Genomic DNA, 19,229 nt, shown 5'->3' with positions numbered 1-19,229 from the left:
TTTTGATCATATTTGTCAAAAAGCCTGACTGATTAAAACTGCCTTTCTGAAAGATGTTTTAAGTAAAGGCAGGAGAAACAACAATAACAATTGGCAAGATGTTATTTTTGGAAAGAGTAAATGATACATCTCCATCTTGTCCACACATATTTAGAGACTGTACTGGGGCATACTTGAATATTGCCTTGTGACTTTTTTTCTTTCTGTGGGTCTGGGGATGGAACACATGGGCATTTGACCTCCAAGCTACAACCCCTGCCCTGTTTTTTATTCTTTATTTTGAGACAGGGTCTCACTAAGTTACAGAGGGCCTTCCCTAGAAGCTGAGGCTGTTGTTCATGAACTGTGATCCTCCGATCTCAGACTCCCGAATGCTGGGATTTACAAGCATGCGCCACCATGCCTGGCTGTGACTACTTTTTTTTTCTTGAGCATTAAGAGATTAAGATAGCATTTTTAAAATCAAATATTTTCTACAGTAGAAGGTTCCTCTACAAGTTTCCAATTGATAAAAAAAATAAGTAAAAATGACAAAATCAAGTCACTATGAGCATCACATTTGGAAGAGATTTAAGGCAGTTCTCACAGGACCAAGCTAGTTCCCCACAAAATAGGATATTGTAAGGGAGGGCTGTCAATCCCCTTTAGCCCCTCTTCTACACACGACTGGTTACCTATCTGTTTCTCTGCCATGTTGTTATGGGGTCCTCACCAGTACCAGGCCTTATCTGAACCCTTTAGTTCTCAGAATCGTGAACCTAATAAACTTCTTCGTAAAGTACCCAGCCATGGGTAGTTTGCTATAGCAACCCAAAAGAGATTGATACATCATCTGATGACTTTTACCTTCTTCATGAAGAAGCCCCAGTCATCTGTTAAGAGTGAGGGGGCTAAGGGGAATGTGTTGGGAAACAATGAGGGGTTAGAATCTCTAAATTCTCTATCGACTTTGAGGTTTTAAGAGGATATAAACAGCTACTGTCTAAATGGGAGATACATTAGATATTAGAGAGGAAGAAAAGCAACAAAAAAGATCATTTCTATTTTTAAATGGTTGATAAAACACTTAGAAAGCAGCCCACTAGAGAAAGGAGAGGAGGAAGCCCTTTGAAGACTTGATATAATTATTTTAAACAAAGGGATCCAAATCTGTAGATCTTGCAAATTCAAAAAGAGTACAGAGTCTATTATCAACTAATTTCCTTAGTCAATCTGAAGACTGAATGTCTTATTTTTATTTACCCCGAATTTGAAATCTCCTAAAGCACTGAGGACTTCTTTTGTCATTTTGGTTTTCAAATTCTCTTCAATAAAGACCTCAAGATGTCTAAAACCAGATATTAAAGCAGTGTATAAAGAAAGATAAATATGAAATGCCAAATAAAGAAGCTTGCAAAAAAGTTTTAGAGTAGATAAAATATAGTCTTTGAGGCTTTTAAGTGAAACAGTTTTCCATAATCAAAAGTAGACAGGGAAAGTTACAAGAGGCAATGTTCAGGAGGCATATAAAAGGAGCCCTCATTCTCTTGGAAAAGTGATGTAATGCAAGCAATGGGAAGCTTCTTTATTTAAACAGAAGAAAGAGATTTTAAAATATCACATAACCTACAGAAAATGACATAAATTATTAGCAGCAGTTACAGAGTACCTTGTACCTGCCCTTATACTGAAAACAAACTTATCATTATTATATACATGCATTCTTGCCCTGAGGAGATCAAATCTGAAAGATAATCATAAACACAAACATGAACTTCTTTATTTTTATGGAGCAAATCTATCTTACGAGCTTTTAGGATACTGCAATTATAGTAGCTTTATTATCTCTTATGTTTTTGCTATTAGGGGTAATTTGGGAATCTTTTTTTTTCTGTTTTTTTTTTTTTTTTTTTTTTTTTTTTGCAGGACTGGAGATATAATCCAGGAATATTCTACCTTTGAGTTACACTCCAAGCCCTATTGTTTTTAATTCTTTATTTTGAAACAGGGTATATTAAGTTGCTGAGGGCCTCACTCAGTAGCTGAGACTGGCCATGAACCTGAGATCCTCCTGTCTCAGCCTCCCAAGTACTGGGATTACAAGCGTGCGCCATCATGCCTGGCTTTTTGCATCTATCTTGATGATCAGATATGGAAGTTGAATGTGATCTAGGGTTAAGAATTCTCTCAAATTTGGGAGTGTAGAATGTTATCAAGCACTACATAACTGAACCTGCTTGCTATATGCTTAGGCTGTCAGTAACAAGTCTTGAAACCCCAGAGTTGTCAGTAGCCATTTGACTTCTCCGTGAATATGATGAGATGATTATCAACAATCCTTTCTTGTTCATTAAAGCAACCCCTAGCCCCAGCCCACTAACCTGATACTTCACAGAACTTCTTCTAAAACATTTCCAATCTTACATTTATAAGAGGCTTATGGTATTCTCCACCTTGGCTGGCACTTGGCTTGACACAGCTTGCTGTAGGCCTGCCCACAAACCTCAGCGTGCTTGGCTAGCTGTATGTATATATAGACAGTGCTCCAAGGAGATGCTGGACAGCTTCTACTTTTCATCTCTTTTCTCCTTGACTGTGAAACTTGGGAGGTTGTGCTAAGTAAATTCTATCTACTTGGCAATCCTGGCCCTGGCTTCCAGTTGGATTTGGTCAACAGAAGGTGCTAGCAAGAGATTAGAGGATAGGAAGTATTTCTTCTCCCATCTCTCTCTGCTGGGCAACATTCTTCTAGCTCCACAAATGTTCCTGTCAGAAAGCTCTCTTCTCTTTTCAGTCCTCTGAAACAGCTCTCTTTTCTTGCCTTTTGAGGACTGAGGGTGATAGTGTCTCATCACTGCTGCTAGCCCCTGAACAGCTCTGTCCAGTTTACCCTAACCCCAACTATGGCTTTGTAACCCCCCTTTGAGCATGCCACTTCTTCCTGCCAAGACTAGTCGACACACATTTATTTGATGAATCAATTTCTACTTTCTATTAAAATACGGTTACATGTCATTTAACATGGTATGTCTGGGAAACTTGTTAGGTGACTTTGTCATCAGGCAAAAGTCATAGAGTGTACTTACAAAAACCTAGATAGAATAGTGTCCTATACATTCAGGCTATATGGTACAGCCTACTGCTCCTAGGCTACAAAACTCTATGTTACTGTATTGAACACCATAGGTCATTATAATAACAATAAGTACTATGAAAGGTACAGAAAAAAATACAGATAAAAATGGTATGTTTGTACAGAGCACTTAACATGGACATAGCATGTAGGACTGGAAGTGGCTTCTCAGTGAGTCAGTGAATGAATGTAAAGGCCCAGTTACTGTCTACTACCATAACCTTTATAAACATTGTATAAGCAGGCTACACTTACTTTATGAATAATATTTTTCTTTCCTCAATAAATTAACCTTACTGTACTTTTTTACTTTATAAACATTTTTTTGGGTAGTGTTTTGATTCTTTCATAACAATACTTAGCTTAAAATGCAAACACATCACATGGCTGTACAAAAAATATTTTTCTTCATAGTTAGTCTTTATAAGCTTTTTTCCTATTAAAAAATGTAGGTTGGGTGCAATGGCACACATCTGTAATCAAGTACCTAAGAGGCTGAGACAGAAGGATTGCAGGTTTGAGGCCAGCCTGGGCAACTTAGTGAGATTCTGTCTCAAAATAAAAAATAAAAATGACTGCAGGTATAGATCAGTGGTAGAGCACCCTGGAATTTAATCCCCAGTATCATACACACAAAAAATTTTAATTTTTAATTTTTTTGTTAAAAACGAAGATGTAAACACACACACTAGCCTAGGCCTCCAGAGAGTTAGGATCATCATATCATTGCCTTTTACCTCCATATCTTGTTCTACAGGAAGATCTTCAGGGGAAATAACAAGCATGAAACTGTCTCCTCTTACCATAATGTCTCTTCCTGGAATCCCTCCTGAAGCATCTACCTGAGGTTCTTCAGGAGAAAATGTCCACAGTGGATCACTGGGTTTCTTTTTTCATCACAGATTTGCTTGTAAGTGGATAATTCATCATGCACATTCCCATTAATAAGAACCTTTCAATGTTGGGGTCCATGTTTTCAAACTTTTTAACAAGCTTGCTGAAGTCTGAAAAAAGTTTCTGCTAGGCCAGGCTTGTAATCCCTGCGCTTGGGAGGTGGAGACAGGAGGATCGTGCAGGTTTGAAGCCAGCCGTGCGCGCTGGCTTAGGAGACCCTGTTTCCAAATAAAAAAGTATAAAAAATAGGTCTGGGAGTGTAGCCCAGAGGTAGAAGGGCTTCCAGGAACCCCAGTACCACAAAAAACAAAACAAAACAAAACAAAAAAAATCAAAAACTTTTCACTGTGAATTTTCTTGAGAGTTCTTTTTTCTTGCTTCTTCTCCAACTATGTGTTTCACCAGATAGCAGGAATTTTTCCAGCTCCATTATTATTGTTGTTGTTATAATTAGGATTGAACCTAGGGTATACTACCTTTAAGCTATATTCCTAGATATTTTTATTTTGAAACAGGGTCTAAGTTGTTGAGGCTGACTCAAACTTGTAATCTTCCTGTCTCTGTTTCTCAAGTATTGGGATTATAGGTATGGGCATTGCACTAGGCTTAGCTCCATTATATTCTTATGGATCACCATCATAAAAGCTGTCCCTTGTTGACCAAAACGTAATTATGTAACATATGACTGTATCATATGCTTTTCATCTTTTGTGATTTAACTTTTGCATCACTCTAAACACAGAAGTCACATAGAAGAAAAAAAAAAAGATATCACAACATCTATGGACTATCTTTGGGAATCCTTACTTTTTCTGGTGAGAGGTGGTGCGCCGAGTGCAAAAGACAGCGATGATTACAACCACCACAATGGTGATGACGCCGACAGAAACAATGATGACCAGCAGCATATTACTGTCGAGAGGAGAGGTGGGGCTCCCATGAGGGCTGTTGCTGCCTGTACAGGGAAAATGGCACATCTGTTAATTCGAGAATTTAAAAAGCACATTCACCCACCCTACAGAACCATTCCGAGATCCTCCAGGTGAACGTTCTTCTTAACACTCGCCATGTTGCAAAAAGTGCTGCATGAATGCGGCTATGTTCTCTAGATTATGAGCGTCTAGGAAGCTGAAAGTATGTAGAGTGCTCAGCACCGAGCCCAGCTCAGAGATGGTACTCAGTAAGAATTGCTTCAACTGTGCTCAACATTCAAGAGCTTTCAAATGGCTAGATATACCCAGGCAAATAAAGGGTCTTGGCTCTCTGGTGTCTTACAGAGTATTCAAATTCATCTTTAAAAGCACCATCTCAAAGTCATTTGGTTTTTGGCTTTCAAAATAATTTAAAATGTATATTGATAAAAAAGTGCTCCCTAACATAGATGTCTGAGATTACAAAACAAACACTTAAAAACATCTATTTTTTAAAATTTTTTGTGTGTACTGAGAATCAAACCCAGAGCTTCACACTAGGTAGGCAAACACTCAACCATTGAGCTACATACCCAGCCCTTTTTGTTTCTATAAAACACAGTCTATATAGAGTTAATTTACGTATTCAATTTTAGAAAAAGTAGATCTGCACAAATGAATTAATTTGACAATTATTTATTGACTGGTTATTCTATGTCAGATACTAAGGATGCAACAGTGAACAACAAAAGTGAAAAGGTTGGGGTTGAAGCTAGGCATAATAAACAAGAAATGACTAATTAGTAATGGGTGCTATAAAAAGTAAAATAAAGAGGGGATATGATACTGAGTGACTAAGTTAATTAAGACTGAGTGGTTAAGAAACTTCTCTGAATCTAATGTGGGTAAATACTGCAAGAGGTTACTCTCCAGTTCTGTCCAAATGGCTCAGGGGACCAATAAAGACTTGCCCCATGGTATACAGTCTCTTTCCATGATAAAGAAGCTGGGCCTAGAGACTGTATTTGCACATTCCCACAACTAACTAACTAACTAACTTCCTTCCTTCCTTCCCTTTCCTTCTCACAAACCAACCGTCCATCCGTCCTCCCGTCCGTCCATCCACCCAACCACCCACCCACCCTCCCTTCCGCAGTCCTAGGGATTAAACCCAGGAGCCTTCTACCTCTGAGCTACATTCCCAGCCCTATTTTTTATTCTTTATTTTAAAACAGGGTCTCACTAAGTTATGGAAAGCCTCACTAAGTAGCTGAGGCTGGTGGCGAACCTGTGATCCTCCTGTCTCAGCCTTCCAAGTACTGGGGATTACAAGTGCACGTCACCACACGTGACTAAGAGTCCTGTTGAAAGTAACTGAGACACAGCCTCCTAGAACACTAAATTCTCCATTCATTTTGCTTTAGTCTGTTTTGCTATACTGATAAATGAGTTTAAAGCAACGAAAGAAATCTTTGAGAAGATGGCATTTGAGCTGATATTTGAATGACAATATCCCATCATAAAAAGACTTGAGGGAAGAATACTCCAGAGGGAGAACAGCCATGAAAGGGCCAAGGCAGGGAAAGGCTGGCAGCGCTGCGTAAGCTGAGATGCAAGAGAGAGTGAATGAAGTGAGGAGAAAAGTGACAGAGAAAGGCTGGAGAGATGGGCAGAGAAGAGGTCACTTAGGACCTTAATAAATTCAGTTTTCTCTTCTTCCTATTTTAACTACTTTTTCATTGCTTATGTGATGAGTTCCAGGCAGCTCTAAGTCTTGCTGTCTTCCAGTTCTTGAAACACATTTCTTTGCTCACACCTCATTATTGAAGTTATGTATGCTCACATTATATGAACCACCATGAACCATGAATATTTTTGGAATTTCCCTTTTTTTTTTTTACAGTACTGGGGACAGAACTCAGGAGCATTGTACCTCTGAGCGACACACCCAGCCCTACTTTTTAGCCTTTTTGTTTATTATTATTATTATTATTATTATTATTATTATTATTATTAGCGGTACTGGGGATTGAACCCAGAGGAATTCTACCTCTGAGCTATTTTTTTTATTCTTTATCTTAAAACAGGGTCTCACTGAGTTGCAGAGGGCCTCACTAAGTAGCTGAGGCTGGCCATGAACTGTGATCCTCCTGTTTCAGCCTCCTGAATGCTGGGATTTCAAGTGTGCGCCACCACGTCCAGCTTTAGTCTTTTTAAATTTGAAACAGGGTTTCACTGAGTTGTGCAGGGACTCGCTAAGTAGATGAGGCTGTCCGTGAACCGCAATCCTTTGGTCTCCGCTTCCTGAATGCTTCTCTCTTATCTTTCTAACCATCAGAACTGTCTAATAATGAGATGAGCTGCCCTTCCAAGCAGTGAAGCTAGTTATTAGGAGTACTTAAGAAGAGGCTTCTCACTGTGTGGGATGTTCTAAAAGAAATTTCCACCACAAGGAATAGTTTGAGAATCTGTGTTTTTAACAAATTTCCTAAAGTGATTCTCATATACCGCCTGGCTTATAAATTTATGATCTAAATTTATACTCACTGTGGGAATCCCTTCCACTACACTGGATTAGCTGACCTTCCAGCTCTGAATCTATGATTTTATAGATGACATCTAAACACAGTGCTAAATCTGGGGCTGATTTAGAAGGGCTTAAGGGCTTATTCTTCTACACTTGGTTCAATCATTTTTATCCTTCATTTCTGAGAAAAAGTTAAGCAGACAGACAACTTCAACTGTACATACTGACCTTCAACAAAATAATTTATATCTGGGAAAGACTACAATACTGGCACCAAATAAAATGAACCTTACTATGTTGGAGAAGAGATTTACATAACACTGTTATTAACAGTGCTGAGCTACTGGACTGGGTACATGGCAGGGCAGTCACAGCAGACGAGAGCTTGAAGGGCTGGAGTAGAAGAAGCAAAGGTAGTGGTAGTTCCTTTCTGTGTCTAATAAAGACGGATGCTTCTCATTTTACTGCACTTGACCTCTAATATATGAGCTGGGCAAAAGTTTCTGTTTAAGACAGTGCAAGAATGAGAAGCCAATGACTGTACCAACACTCCTACCTGAGACAGTACTAAGTGGTGTTTCTTTACGCCTCATCTAGACTGTTATAACAGTGTCCTAACTGCTTTCCTCTGACATTGTACTCTTAGCCCTCAACTCTTTCTTCACCATTACCACAATAATAATAAGAGGGAGAGGAAAAGAGAGAGCGAGAGAGAGCGAGAGAGAGGGAGGGAGGGAGGGAGGGAGGGAGGGAGGGAGGGAGGGAGGTGAGTATTTGGTGGTAATGGGGATTGAAAATCCAGAGTTGTTCTACGTCTGAGCTATACTCCCAGGCCTATTTTTTTTTTTTTTTTTGGACTGGGCATGGAACTCAGGGGCATTCTACCTCTGGGCTATACCCCCAGCCCTATTTTTTATTCTTTATTTTGAAACAGGGCCTCATTAAGTAACTGAGGCTGGCTGCAAACTGCGATCCTCCTGTCTCAGCCCCAAATGCTGGGATTACAACAGCGGCCCACCATGCCTGGCCCTGTTTTATTTTGAAAAAAGGTCTAAGTTGCTGAGGGCTGAAGCTGCTGAGGCTGGCTGAGTACCTGTGATCTTTCTGTCTTAGCTTCCCAAGTACTGGGATTACAGGCAAGCTTAGCTCTACTGAGTCTCTTAATGGATTAAATGGGGATAATGGTACCTGCTCTTCCTGTTTCCCAGTATTATAAGGACCAAATGTGATTTTCATGTGTGAAAGTGACTTATAAATGATGAATTAAGTTCTATAAAGAGGGAGGTGTTTTAAATCAGAGAACATCAGTTCTTATGATGGTGAGAAGAGTGGGAAAAAACTTCTCAAGATTCCCCTAGTATTGGGAGAACTTCACTATGAAGTGTTTCTTTGGCTTGTTTTGGGCGATGGCTAATCCAGCTAGAGGATTTATTCTTGAAAGTTTAATTATTTTCTAGGGGCAACAGAGAACATCATTTGTTTAGGAATTAATCTTCATGGAATATGTGGGAAAACAATTTTATTTACAGATTCTATATTTGCCACAAAATGCCTAATACTAGATCTGTTCAATCCAACAGGTTAACACACGACAAGCTACCACTTTAGCTACCAAAGACATTTTGAGACTTTAAGCAAAACTACTTAATATCCACAAGAGGCTCAAAAAGCCATAGGAAGTGCTTTACCACTCATCGGAGGTTTGTAGTCAGATCCTAGGTCTGGCAGCCGGCTTCCTTTTCCTGCAGACCCTGAAGCTAAAGCAAAAGAAATCATGTCAATAATGACCCAACATATTGGTGTGACAGTTCACAGCTAGTATTTTCTTAAAAAAAAAAAAAGTCTGTCTGTGAGAAAATGAAATAGCACATAAATAAAGGAAAGCAGTCTGCATGTACAGAGAAAATTAAGGTATAGCTCTATGTAATGAGGCATCTGAAAGGCTGTCACTCTCTTGTTCAGGATGTGGGAGCACATACTCAGAGGTCTTATGGCAGAAGTAGGTTCTTTTGGGAAAGAAACCAAGGAGATTGGTTAGGTTGATGTCTCACTACAGAACTGTACTTTTCCAAGGGACTCAGCTATACTAAGCTGGCCTAATGGGGTCAGTATAATTTTGAATCATCTTCTCAAATTCTAAAGTTACCTTTCAATGTATAAAGTTAGCTTAAGTAGGGGCAGAAAGGTAAATGAAAGGTCAAACTGGATTTCCAGTTCCTGCTCTGCCACCTGTAAACATACAGAAATGGAAAAAAACAAAAACAAAAAAACACCAGTCTTCCCTCTAGTTGCTTACAAAGGATTCTGGCTCCGAATCCATCATCATGGGACACTGTGAGGCTGCTGACTTAAGTCTTGTGCTACCCTAGCAGCAGGCCTCAGAAAATGCAAATATCAGTTTTTTTAAAAAATTATTATTTGTGGTCTTGATCCTTATTCTTTACACTTAGAGGCAAAGCTCCTTGGGTAAAGTAAACATAAGGAGTCCTTCCCCAATAAAGCAAAGGTATCCCTTGATCTAAGGTTTGTGGTCGGAAAGCGGTATCATGTTCCTCTTGAAAAGAGGCCTGAGAGGCACTTGTACCTGCAAGGTAAAGGCTGCTTCTCAGGACTTGAGTCTGCATTTCAATATTGGCTCCAACACATGTAACTGACTCTGGGGAAGTTACGTAACTATTCTTTGTGGGACTCGGTTTCCTTATTATAAAGCAGGGCTAATAATGGTATCTATACTTCACAAAACTGTTGCAAGGATTAAATGAAAATTTAATTCCATAAAGTAGTTTGAGTACTGCTGATACACAGCAAATGTTCAATAAATATTAACTATTATTAGTATAAGCATCATAACCTTCAGGAAGGAATACAATCGTTCCCATTACAGAGGCACTGAGCATAGTACTTCAGCAAACACATAAATGAGTTATTTTTATAAGTAAAGCTTGGTCAGAAGTGCATACACTAGGTGTGCTTCTGCAAAACATTAGAGACTATGTGAAGTCCTATAAATTATCAGACTTTGATTCTGAAGCTGAAGATCCCAAAAGAAAGTAACAAAACTCCTTGGCTGTCCCAAAGCACATATGCTAGAATTTAACTCAATCTCCAACCCCCTTTTCAGTGTGTGTGTGTGTGTGTGTGTGTGTGTGTGTGTGTGTGTGTGTGTAATTTTTTTTTTTTTTTTTTTGCAGTACTGGAGATGGAACCTAGGGGCATTTTACCTCTAACCTCCATCCCTAGCCCTATTTTTTATTCTTTACTTTGGAACAGTGTCTCACTGAGTTGCAAAGGGCCTCACTAAGTAGCTGAGGCTGGCTGCAAACCGTGATTCTCCAGTCTCAGCCTCCCAAATGCTGGGATTACATGTGTGTGCCACCATACCTGGTTATACTGATTACTTTGTCCTTTTACTTCTAAGGTTATTCTTTCCTACACACACCACAGGTCAAGATTTCAGCTGTTCTTAGAAGCTTTTCACTCTGACAGAATCTACTTGGCAGAGATGCTCAGCATTTTAAGATTCTTTATATTTAAGTGAAGATGATTATCAGGCAGGCTACATTCAAGCCGAACTGCATAGAGCACTGCATCAGGTATCACACGCTCACGCTTTGCCAATAAACTGGGTGCTTTCTATTCCTGTATTTCCCCAAAATTTTCTTTTAAATTTAAATTATGAACAAGAAGCTATAAGGTAAAGAATTTTAAATACCCAGAGGTATGGTGTAGCTCAGAAGTGTACTCTGGCTGTAGTGAAAAAACAATGAGCACATGTGTGTTCTGTGTACATACATCACAGTCGTTTTTACATCCTGATGCTTCTTTCCACATGTATAAAAAGTATGTTTGCAATTTCCCTTGTGTATGGCATAAGACTCACTGAATGCAAACACATGTCTAAAGTCCTGAAAACCAATACCTCAAGTTTTGACTCTTATATGAACCAAGATCCAAAACTTTTTTATTTCTAATAACCATTCTTAAGTCATAAAGTGCAATTATCAGATTAACTTTTGTGCTTTCTCAAAATGAGAATCTAGATTTGGTTTGCTTTGCAGAGATAACAATCACCAAATATAGCTACCCTTCACCTTGGCAATTAACAGTGAAAAGAAGGCAGACTTTCAGATGATTTCAAGAATGTGATATCGAGGCTTAGGCTTTCTAAGTTTCCATATTAAATAGTTTTTGTCCTCTTTTAAAATGATCAGATATACTTAAGAGAAGAAATGGAAAATAATTGAATTAACTTCTAACTAAACCATAATTAAGCATTCTTAGCCACAGGTAATTACATAATTTAGTAGGATAAATTTGCAGGTTCTTTTTGGGGGATGGAAAATAGTATCTCTAAGCAAAAAGTTATAATCAAAATCAATGAATATCCTAAGTGCTACAAATAAAAAAATTTATGATTTTTCCCATTGTGAGTCATCACTGTTATCAACTTCAATATCTTACTACAGAAGGTGAATAATCTTATTTTATTCAGCTCAGTTTTCTTCTGCCAGTCTATTTAGATCCTAAATAGATTCCCAGCTTTTCAGATACCCCAAGTGCCACAAACATGGACTCAACTCTACTTTGGCCAATAAATATGTAGTTGTTAATACATGGTACTCATTTTTGGAGGAAAAAGAAAAAGGAAACCAAAAAGCTAAATATAGGTCACAAAACAGAGAAAAGGAAAGAGGCCATCTGTTCATTTACCTTGATCATTAGGCATTTTATCAGAGGAGTCCGCTAACAGGCCAAGCACAGGGGAAGAAAAAAACAAGGCAAGGATCAAAAGCTTTGAAGATGGGACAGACAGAGGTTAAAAGGAAAAAAACAAAATCCCCCACAAACTTCTAAACAAACTGAGTCTTGCTTTTAGTGCTAACAGAAAACAAATCCATATTTCCACAGACTTAGTTCCCAACTAAACTTTATTAGCCTAAGCTTACTTGGTTCAATATCAGTATTTTCATTTTCTTATCCTGAGTTTTATATAAAAGGTCCCATTTAGTCTTTTGTTCTTCATAAAGCCCATAAATAAGCCTTTTAAACTAAGAGTTGCATGTGTTGAAAGCTGCATGTGTGTACCCATCACAATAACGTGCTGTATTACTTATCACATCTATCTAACAAAAACTTTTAGATCATGGCAATTCACCTGCCCCAAATAGCCTAGAGCCAAAGTTCCCATGTGTGATATGATTAGGGCCAGGAACCTGGGGAATACTGACTGGGTGGTGAGTGGATGGGGAAGGGATCCTTTGGGATATATCATCACTGTAGCTGGCAAGCTCATCATTAGGACATGTAAGCACAGCCCCATTAAAGAGACACTCAACGAACCCTCAGCTCAGAAGATTTACCTTTAGGTGTTCTGAACTGGACAGCTTCAGACATGGGCCCCATTCCCTTGGAGTTCCGAGCCTGGATTTTGAAGTAGTATGGTGTGTCGAGTGTTAATTCTTGAATCTGGTGAGTCAGCCTGTTTCCCACAACAGGCTCAATAACCCAGTCATGTATCTCTGCATTCACATCTGTACTGTAATATATAATGTAACCTGTCCAAAGGAGTTATTGGGAAAAGAAATCTTATTCTTGTTTTTCTTTTTGTAATTAGGAAGTCAATAAATGCCTATAGTATCATCTACATATTATAATGCAATATTTGGATAGCAACCTCAAGAGCCTACAATTAAAATAATACAGTTTTGAAAACCAGTAATGGCATGACATGCTACTTTTAGCTCTCATCTAAGGGATCTGTTAGGAGGAAAACTGGCAGATGGGCAGCAACCTCCTTACATTCTCCAGATGAAGGGTGGGTGAAGCCATACTGCACTGTCACAGAATTCTCCACCAGGGGGCATACAATCCCCAAGAATGAGGCTGCAAGCCTCACAACACAAGCCTACCCGACCCATACCATACAGAATTGCATTGTTACTGTTTTTAAAGGACAGAACAGAATGTAATCCAAGTAAAGTTATGCTTGATTCTTTTATATAAGAGGCAAAATCAAAATCTTAAAAAAAAGAAACAAAGACCAGGATTTACAGAAAGGAATTCCTTTGAAAAAACTAAAAGGAAGACAGTGCTAAGAAATACTTCTTGTTTCCTTAGGCCACCTTATTCCTACTTCAGAAAGTAAACTGGTTCCTCAGCATAAACCTATATAGAGCAGAGGCCCCAAAGGGATTGAGAAGCAGCCAAATTTCATCAGGGTTCACTCCTTGGTAAGGCTGAGGAGAGCACAGTGTCCCCTCTACTGTACAAAGTTTTCCTGGAAGTTCAAGAAATTCCAGTTCCCTTCAAAAGGCCTAGGACAACTCAAGCTGTTAACTTTAACTGTAAGCATACAGAAACCTGAAGCAGCAGGCCTGGGGAATAGGTAATGAATTGAAAGCCTAGTAGGCTTTTTTAGGCTTCAAGATAAAAGAGCAGAATATAAATTTATTAGGGATTGTTCTCTGGAATTAAGCGGGGATATACAACACCAAAGCTGGCTATCTAGGCAATTTACAGCTGTTCCAAGGAAAATTAATACCTCTATAATGTCACAGTTCAGCCACAGGCTGTCTAGTGCACTCCATCCCCATCAGCCTTGCAGGCAGCGTGAGCAGAACCACTCAATTCCGTGCCACTGGGCAAACATCATACCCTCATCTCTAGTTTCAAGGACCATCATGACTCACACCACCCAACCCAGACCTCAGATTCCTACTTCTCTTGACAATACAGTACTTGCTAGAATAGGGCACAAAAAACACTTTAAGTCATCTTACCTGTAATTTTGCCATTGGCTTCAGAAGGAGGCTGCCAGTTCACAATTATGGTCCTAGGCTTTCCCTCTTTACTCACAACTGTCACATCCTTGGGTGGAGAAGTAGGAACTACAAAATAATTATACTTTCAATAATTCCTTTTTATTTCAATATAATTCACCATTTTCCCACCCTTTCCATTTGTAAGGTGCAATAAAAATACAAGCAAAAAAAAAAAAAAAAGAATATGCAAAGTACCAAAGAGAAAATATCATACTGTGAGGATATAGAGTGGTCATCTCAGCTGGGGGTAAGTGATATAAGGGACAGTTATGGAAATAAAAAAAATGTTTTTATCAAGTACCTACTATATGCTTGGCAATGTAAACAGCATCCCAAATATTTATGGCACTCTTGACAGGTGTTCTTGCTGTCCATGCTTTATAGGTCAGGACACCCAAAATGAGAGAAGTTATGTAATCTGCCCAAGATAACTTTCTTCCTTTCAATTTGGATTATTGTTTAGAATATTTTTAAGGGTAAGTAGTTTTTGCTCTCATTTATAGTTGGTTCTTCAATTAAATGTGACTTTTAAAAGTACTATTTCCAGCCGGGCGTGGTGGCACATGCTTGTAATCCCTGTGCTTGGGAGGCTGAGACAGGAGGATCGCACAGGTTCGAAGCCAGCCTCGGCTACTTAGTGAGGCTCTCAGCAACTTAGTGAGACCCTGTTTCCAAATAAAATATAAAAAAATAGGTCTGGGAGTATAGCCCGGAGGTAGAAAGCCCCTGGGTTCCACCCCCAGTACCACCAAAAAAAAAAAAAAAAAAAAAAAAGTACTATTTTCTCAAAGAAAAAATGATTTAAAAATTAACATTTTTCATTTTAAGCTTACATTGAAAACACACTGCCAACTATTGAGGTTATTGCTCCAAAGAAAAGTTATTTATGCAACAGAAAAACTTACAAAATTAAAACAACAGTTGTGTTTCCAAGTTATAGCTGAAAACTAATGTAATAGCAGTTCTGGAAATGAGCAAATTAAGTATATCTGAAGTTTAATCTTCTCTTCCTGAAATACTGGGATTCTAGTTTAAGATTCTAGTATAAGGAAGATAGCCCGGTGACATGCAAACTTCCTAAGGAAAAATACAAAGTTCATTTATTAGCTAATGGGTTGGAATTAAAACAAGATATTCTTAAAACACTGGTGCCAGTCCTGGTGGCACACACCTGCAATCCCAGTATTTGGGAGGCTAAGGCAGGAAGTTGGGAGATTTGAGGCTAGCTTCAGCAACTTAATGGGGCTCTCAGTAACCCTGTTTCAAAATAAAAAATAAAATAAGGTTATGGCAGGGGAGAAAGAAGGCTGAGGCTCATTAATGGAAATGCTACCTGCAACTATGTGTATACATGTGAACATAACATTGTTAACCTGGACACTTGGTATTGGGAGGGAGGGAAATGGGGAGGTGTGGGGGGAGGACACCAAGTACTGTATGAATATATCCCACTGTCAACATGATCTACATTATGATGTGAGACTATAATGTACTAATTTAGAGAGTGTGTGTGTGTGTGTGTGTGTGTGTGTGTGTGTGTGTGTCTGTGGGTATACCCCAGATGTAAAACACTTCTAAGCTGAATCTCCAGCACAGCAAACAACAACAAAAACCACTGGCAAAGAAAGCAAACTAAAGTCTATTTAAACTTTTGTGCACTATATTTTGAAGTCTCCAAATCCATCCCCTGTTCTGTAGGAATTCTAAACAACTGTGCAGGAGAGCCAAGCCTAGTCTGTGAAGAGTTCATAACTTCAGTCTTTCATTATTCCTGGATAGGAGAGAAAGATATGGGGAGGCCAGCACAGATAGAATCACAATGGTTAAGACATATTCCTGTGCTAGGAGTGCCTTAGGGGAAATAGAGGATAACCTTAAAAGTGAGAAAAAAGCAAAGAGACCATCAAGCCTGGACAGCCAGCTCTCTCCTTAATTTGCTTAATTATCTTTTCTCCCTACTTTTAAAAATAAAAGCCAAAAGAGTGTTTTGGTGAAAGATTTTATAGACATGAATTGTTTTTCAAAGAAAGTTTTGGGGTCATCCAGTAGTGCTCAGGTTCTACAAAGCTTGACAACTCTTGTTCAAGAGCAGGTTGCTTCATTTTCAATCTCAACTTGCCAGTAAAGCAGGATTAATGACAATAATCTCTTACATCTCTACAACGCTTTGTGATTTGCCACATGCTTTCCCATCTGCTCCTCATTTTCCTTATAATAACTCTACAAAGTGGAAAGGGCAAGATTATTCCTCATTTACAGGAAGGAAGAAACCAAGATTCAGTTGAAAGCCATGTTCACATTGTTAGTAGATGGCTGACATGAGCGCGAGTCTCTTGATTCCTGAGATCTAGTATGCTTTACACTATATTATTAATTTGCTAATATTCTTGCACAGTGATGAAAAAGATTCATCAGTTAAAATAGCAAAGATAAGCCCAAATATAGCTGGTCACATTGTTATCTATAAGTCTATCAATTTATATACTCAATTTTTTTCCTTGAGTAGGAAAAGCAGTGATGAGAAATCTGAGACTTGGAATGTGGCACAAATATTAACATGGACTTGTGATAGTTTCTGTATTTCACAAAGAGAAGAAGTGCCTTGTGACATAAATTGTGACAACACATACCTAATTCAAAGGTGGTCCCATGGGCTGTCATGCTCCATGTGCTGGATCTTCGACCTTTGGTCACCATCACAGAGAATTCATAAAGTGTATTTGGTTTCAAACCAGTCACCAAGTAACTAAGAGTTGTTGCATTTGCATTCTGGAAAAATGTAATTAAGAACTTTAAAATTAGAAAATATCAATAATTAGATGTTTTCATGCAAAGCAAATGTGTCAGTACCTTGTACTTGGTGTTTGCTGGGATGTTGGTTTTCCATCGAACTGTGTAGTACCGGGAGTCTGTAATCTTCTGGTGTTTGGGCAGTGAGTTGTCTGCCCATGTAATCCTTATGGTGTCATGGCTCAGAATGGAAGCCTGAACTCCCACGGGTGGCATCATGGGAGTAGGATCTGGCACTGGAGTGTATGGAGCATTAATAACAAATAAATCAACTTCAGAAGTGTCTGGGTAAAAAGTAATTAAAGAAGGGAAGTGGCATTTTAACACAAACAAAAATAAAAGGGAAATGCAGGGTAGTATAATGAAATGAAAGATGAGAAATGAAGAAAAAGAAAGAAAATAGAGTTAATTATCCATTTAAAAGAATAGTTTGTGTGTGTGTGTGTGTGTGTGTGTGTGTGTGTGTGTGTGTGTGTGTTACTGGGGATAGAACCCAGGGACAGTCTACCTCCAAGCTACACTCCCAGTCCTATTTTTTATTCTTTATTTTGAAACAGGGGACCACTGAGTTGCAAAAGGCCTCACTAAGTAGGTGAGGCTGTCCGAGAACCAGGATCCTCCTGTCTCACAGCCTCCCGAATGCTGGGATTACCAGCATGCGCCATCACACCCAGCCTAAAAGCACATTTTAATAGTGATCTTTTAAGAAAAAATTTGTAGGAAAAATGTTAAAAAAGCAATAATTAATTATATTTGCTATTGAATACTACAGTCATTTTAAAATGTGGTAATCTAGTGATTATTATATATGTGCTTGAATTTTCTTAAAATTACCTGAAAATTCAACTGTCTAAAAAGAATCATGAAAAATAAAAAAAAATACTTTTAAGATCAAGGGTATAATTTCTGATTAAGCAGCAGAAGGTCCAGATGTTTTGAGATTTCAGTAAATATGGCTGGATGTTCAGAACATGAGTTATCAGTGCATAGCACTAGACATGAAAGGGTCCTACTCGCAAACCTAAGTTAGCGGGTCAAGTCCAGATTTGCTGGTATCTTGGGGTCTAGAGGCAGTATGATTACATGTCTTACAGCTGAATGACGCAAAAGGAACTCAAGGGCATTCCTCTTCCTCGAGGAAAAGTAATCATGTTGGATGATCATCTGCACCTTCTACAGGAAAGCTAGAGAACAACCCAGTGATGATTCCTCATCAGTTAAGGGAAATGCCATGGCCAGTAGTGACACAGCTTTATGAACTTTGGAAATCAGAAAACTTATTTGAAAGTGGAAGTCTCCACTCGTGTGCTATGTCCTATATAACAGACACATCTTCTAAAAGTCATTACAAAACAAAGGCCAGAATTGCCATAAAAGCACCACTTGCCATAAAAGCACCACGAATGAGGACATATAGTGTAGCAGGTCCCTTTGAGCTTCCCCAACTCTCAGCTAGGTTTTCTAAGTGTATATGTAATAATTTAAGTTTAGGTTTAAAATGGGTTTCCCACATAGATATGGTAACTAGTCCTTCCTGTATCTCCAAATCTGAAATGGAATAGGCCTTGTAAATAACTGCCACACTAAATAATCTTCTTTTATATATGTCCTGCACAAAAAGGACTAAAAATAACAGAGGGGCAGCAAACATTATTATCAAGGGCTTTGTTCAAAGACTGTCTGGCCATAAACCAATTAGTTACAGAAATGCATCTACAGGTTCAGAAATCATTAGAATTGTATGAGAATTTTTTTCTTACATGCACTAACTCTTGGAAAAGGCTAATAGGTTTCATGACTTAGGAACATTTATTTGTGTATTTCTTGGCAGAGTATATTTTTAAGCTACACAAAAGAAAATAATTTCAATTTTTTTCCTATTATATCCTGATTTAAGAAAGTAGAAGATGGCTTATTTAAATATTCTTTTTTCCTTATTTTTTCTTTTCTTGTTTACTAAGCCTATTTCTGTAAGAATTTATAAATTGTAGGCATACAACAGCAGAAGATAAAACAGAACTACCAAACAAGTAGTAATAATACTGCTCTGACATAGATAGAAGCTTAAGAAACAAAAGGACAGAGATTCTCGTTTAATAAGAATATTGCTAAGTCTGCATTATTATGAACAGCATCTGAAAGACATAGCAGACAAAAGATTCACACTTCTTGGC

At 38.4% G+C, this 19,229-nt stretch overlaps 1 protein-coding gene across 1 annotated transcript in view; it reads right to left on the bottom strand.

Annotated features, from left to right (window-relative positions):
• NEO1 (neogenin 1) overlaps positions 1 to 19,229 on the bottom strand; it is a gene marked incomplete at both ends in the record, with an annotated part of 194,557 nt that overhangs the window by 13,760 nt on the left and 161,568 nt on the right. The window contains 7 exons of the mRNA XM_080692886.1: positions 4,814 to 4,961; positions 9,133 to 9,201; positions 12,155 to 12,187; positions 12,805 to 12,999; positions 14,224 to 14,331; positions 16,896 to 17,034; positions 17,116 to 17,339. Coding sequence (XP_080549012.1) covers positions 4,814 to 4,961; positions 9,133 to 9,201; positions 12,155 to 12,187; positions 12,805 to 12,999; positions 14,224 to 14,331; positions 16,896 to 17,034; positions 17,116 to 17,339 — 916 coding nt within the window. The remainder of the gene's footprint in view (positions 1 to 4,813; positions 4,962 to 9,132; positions 9,202 to 12,154; positions 12,188 to 12,804; positions 13,000 to 14,223; positions 14,332 to 16,895; positions 17,035 to 17,115; positions 17,340 to 19,229) is intronic.

Source organism: Muscardinus avellanarius (assembly GCF_963383645.1).
Source record: "Muscardinus avellanarius genome assembly, chromosome: 3".
NCBI lineage: Eukaryota > Metazoa > Chordata > Mammalia > Rodentia > Gliridae > Muscardinus > Muscardinus avellanarius.
The sequence above is the reverse complement of the archived record's forward strand: the minus strand, read 5'-3'. Positions and strand labels throughout refer to the sequence as shown.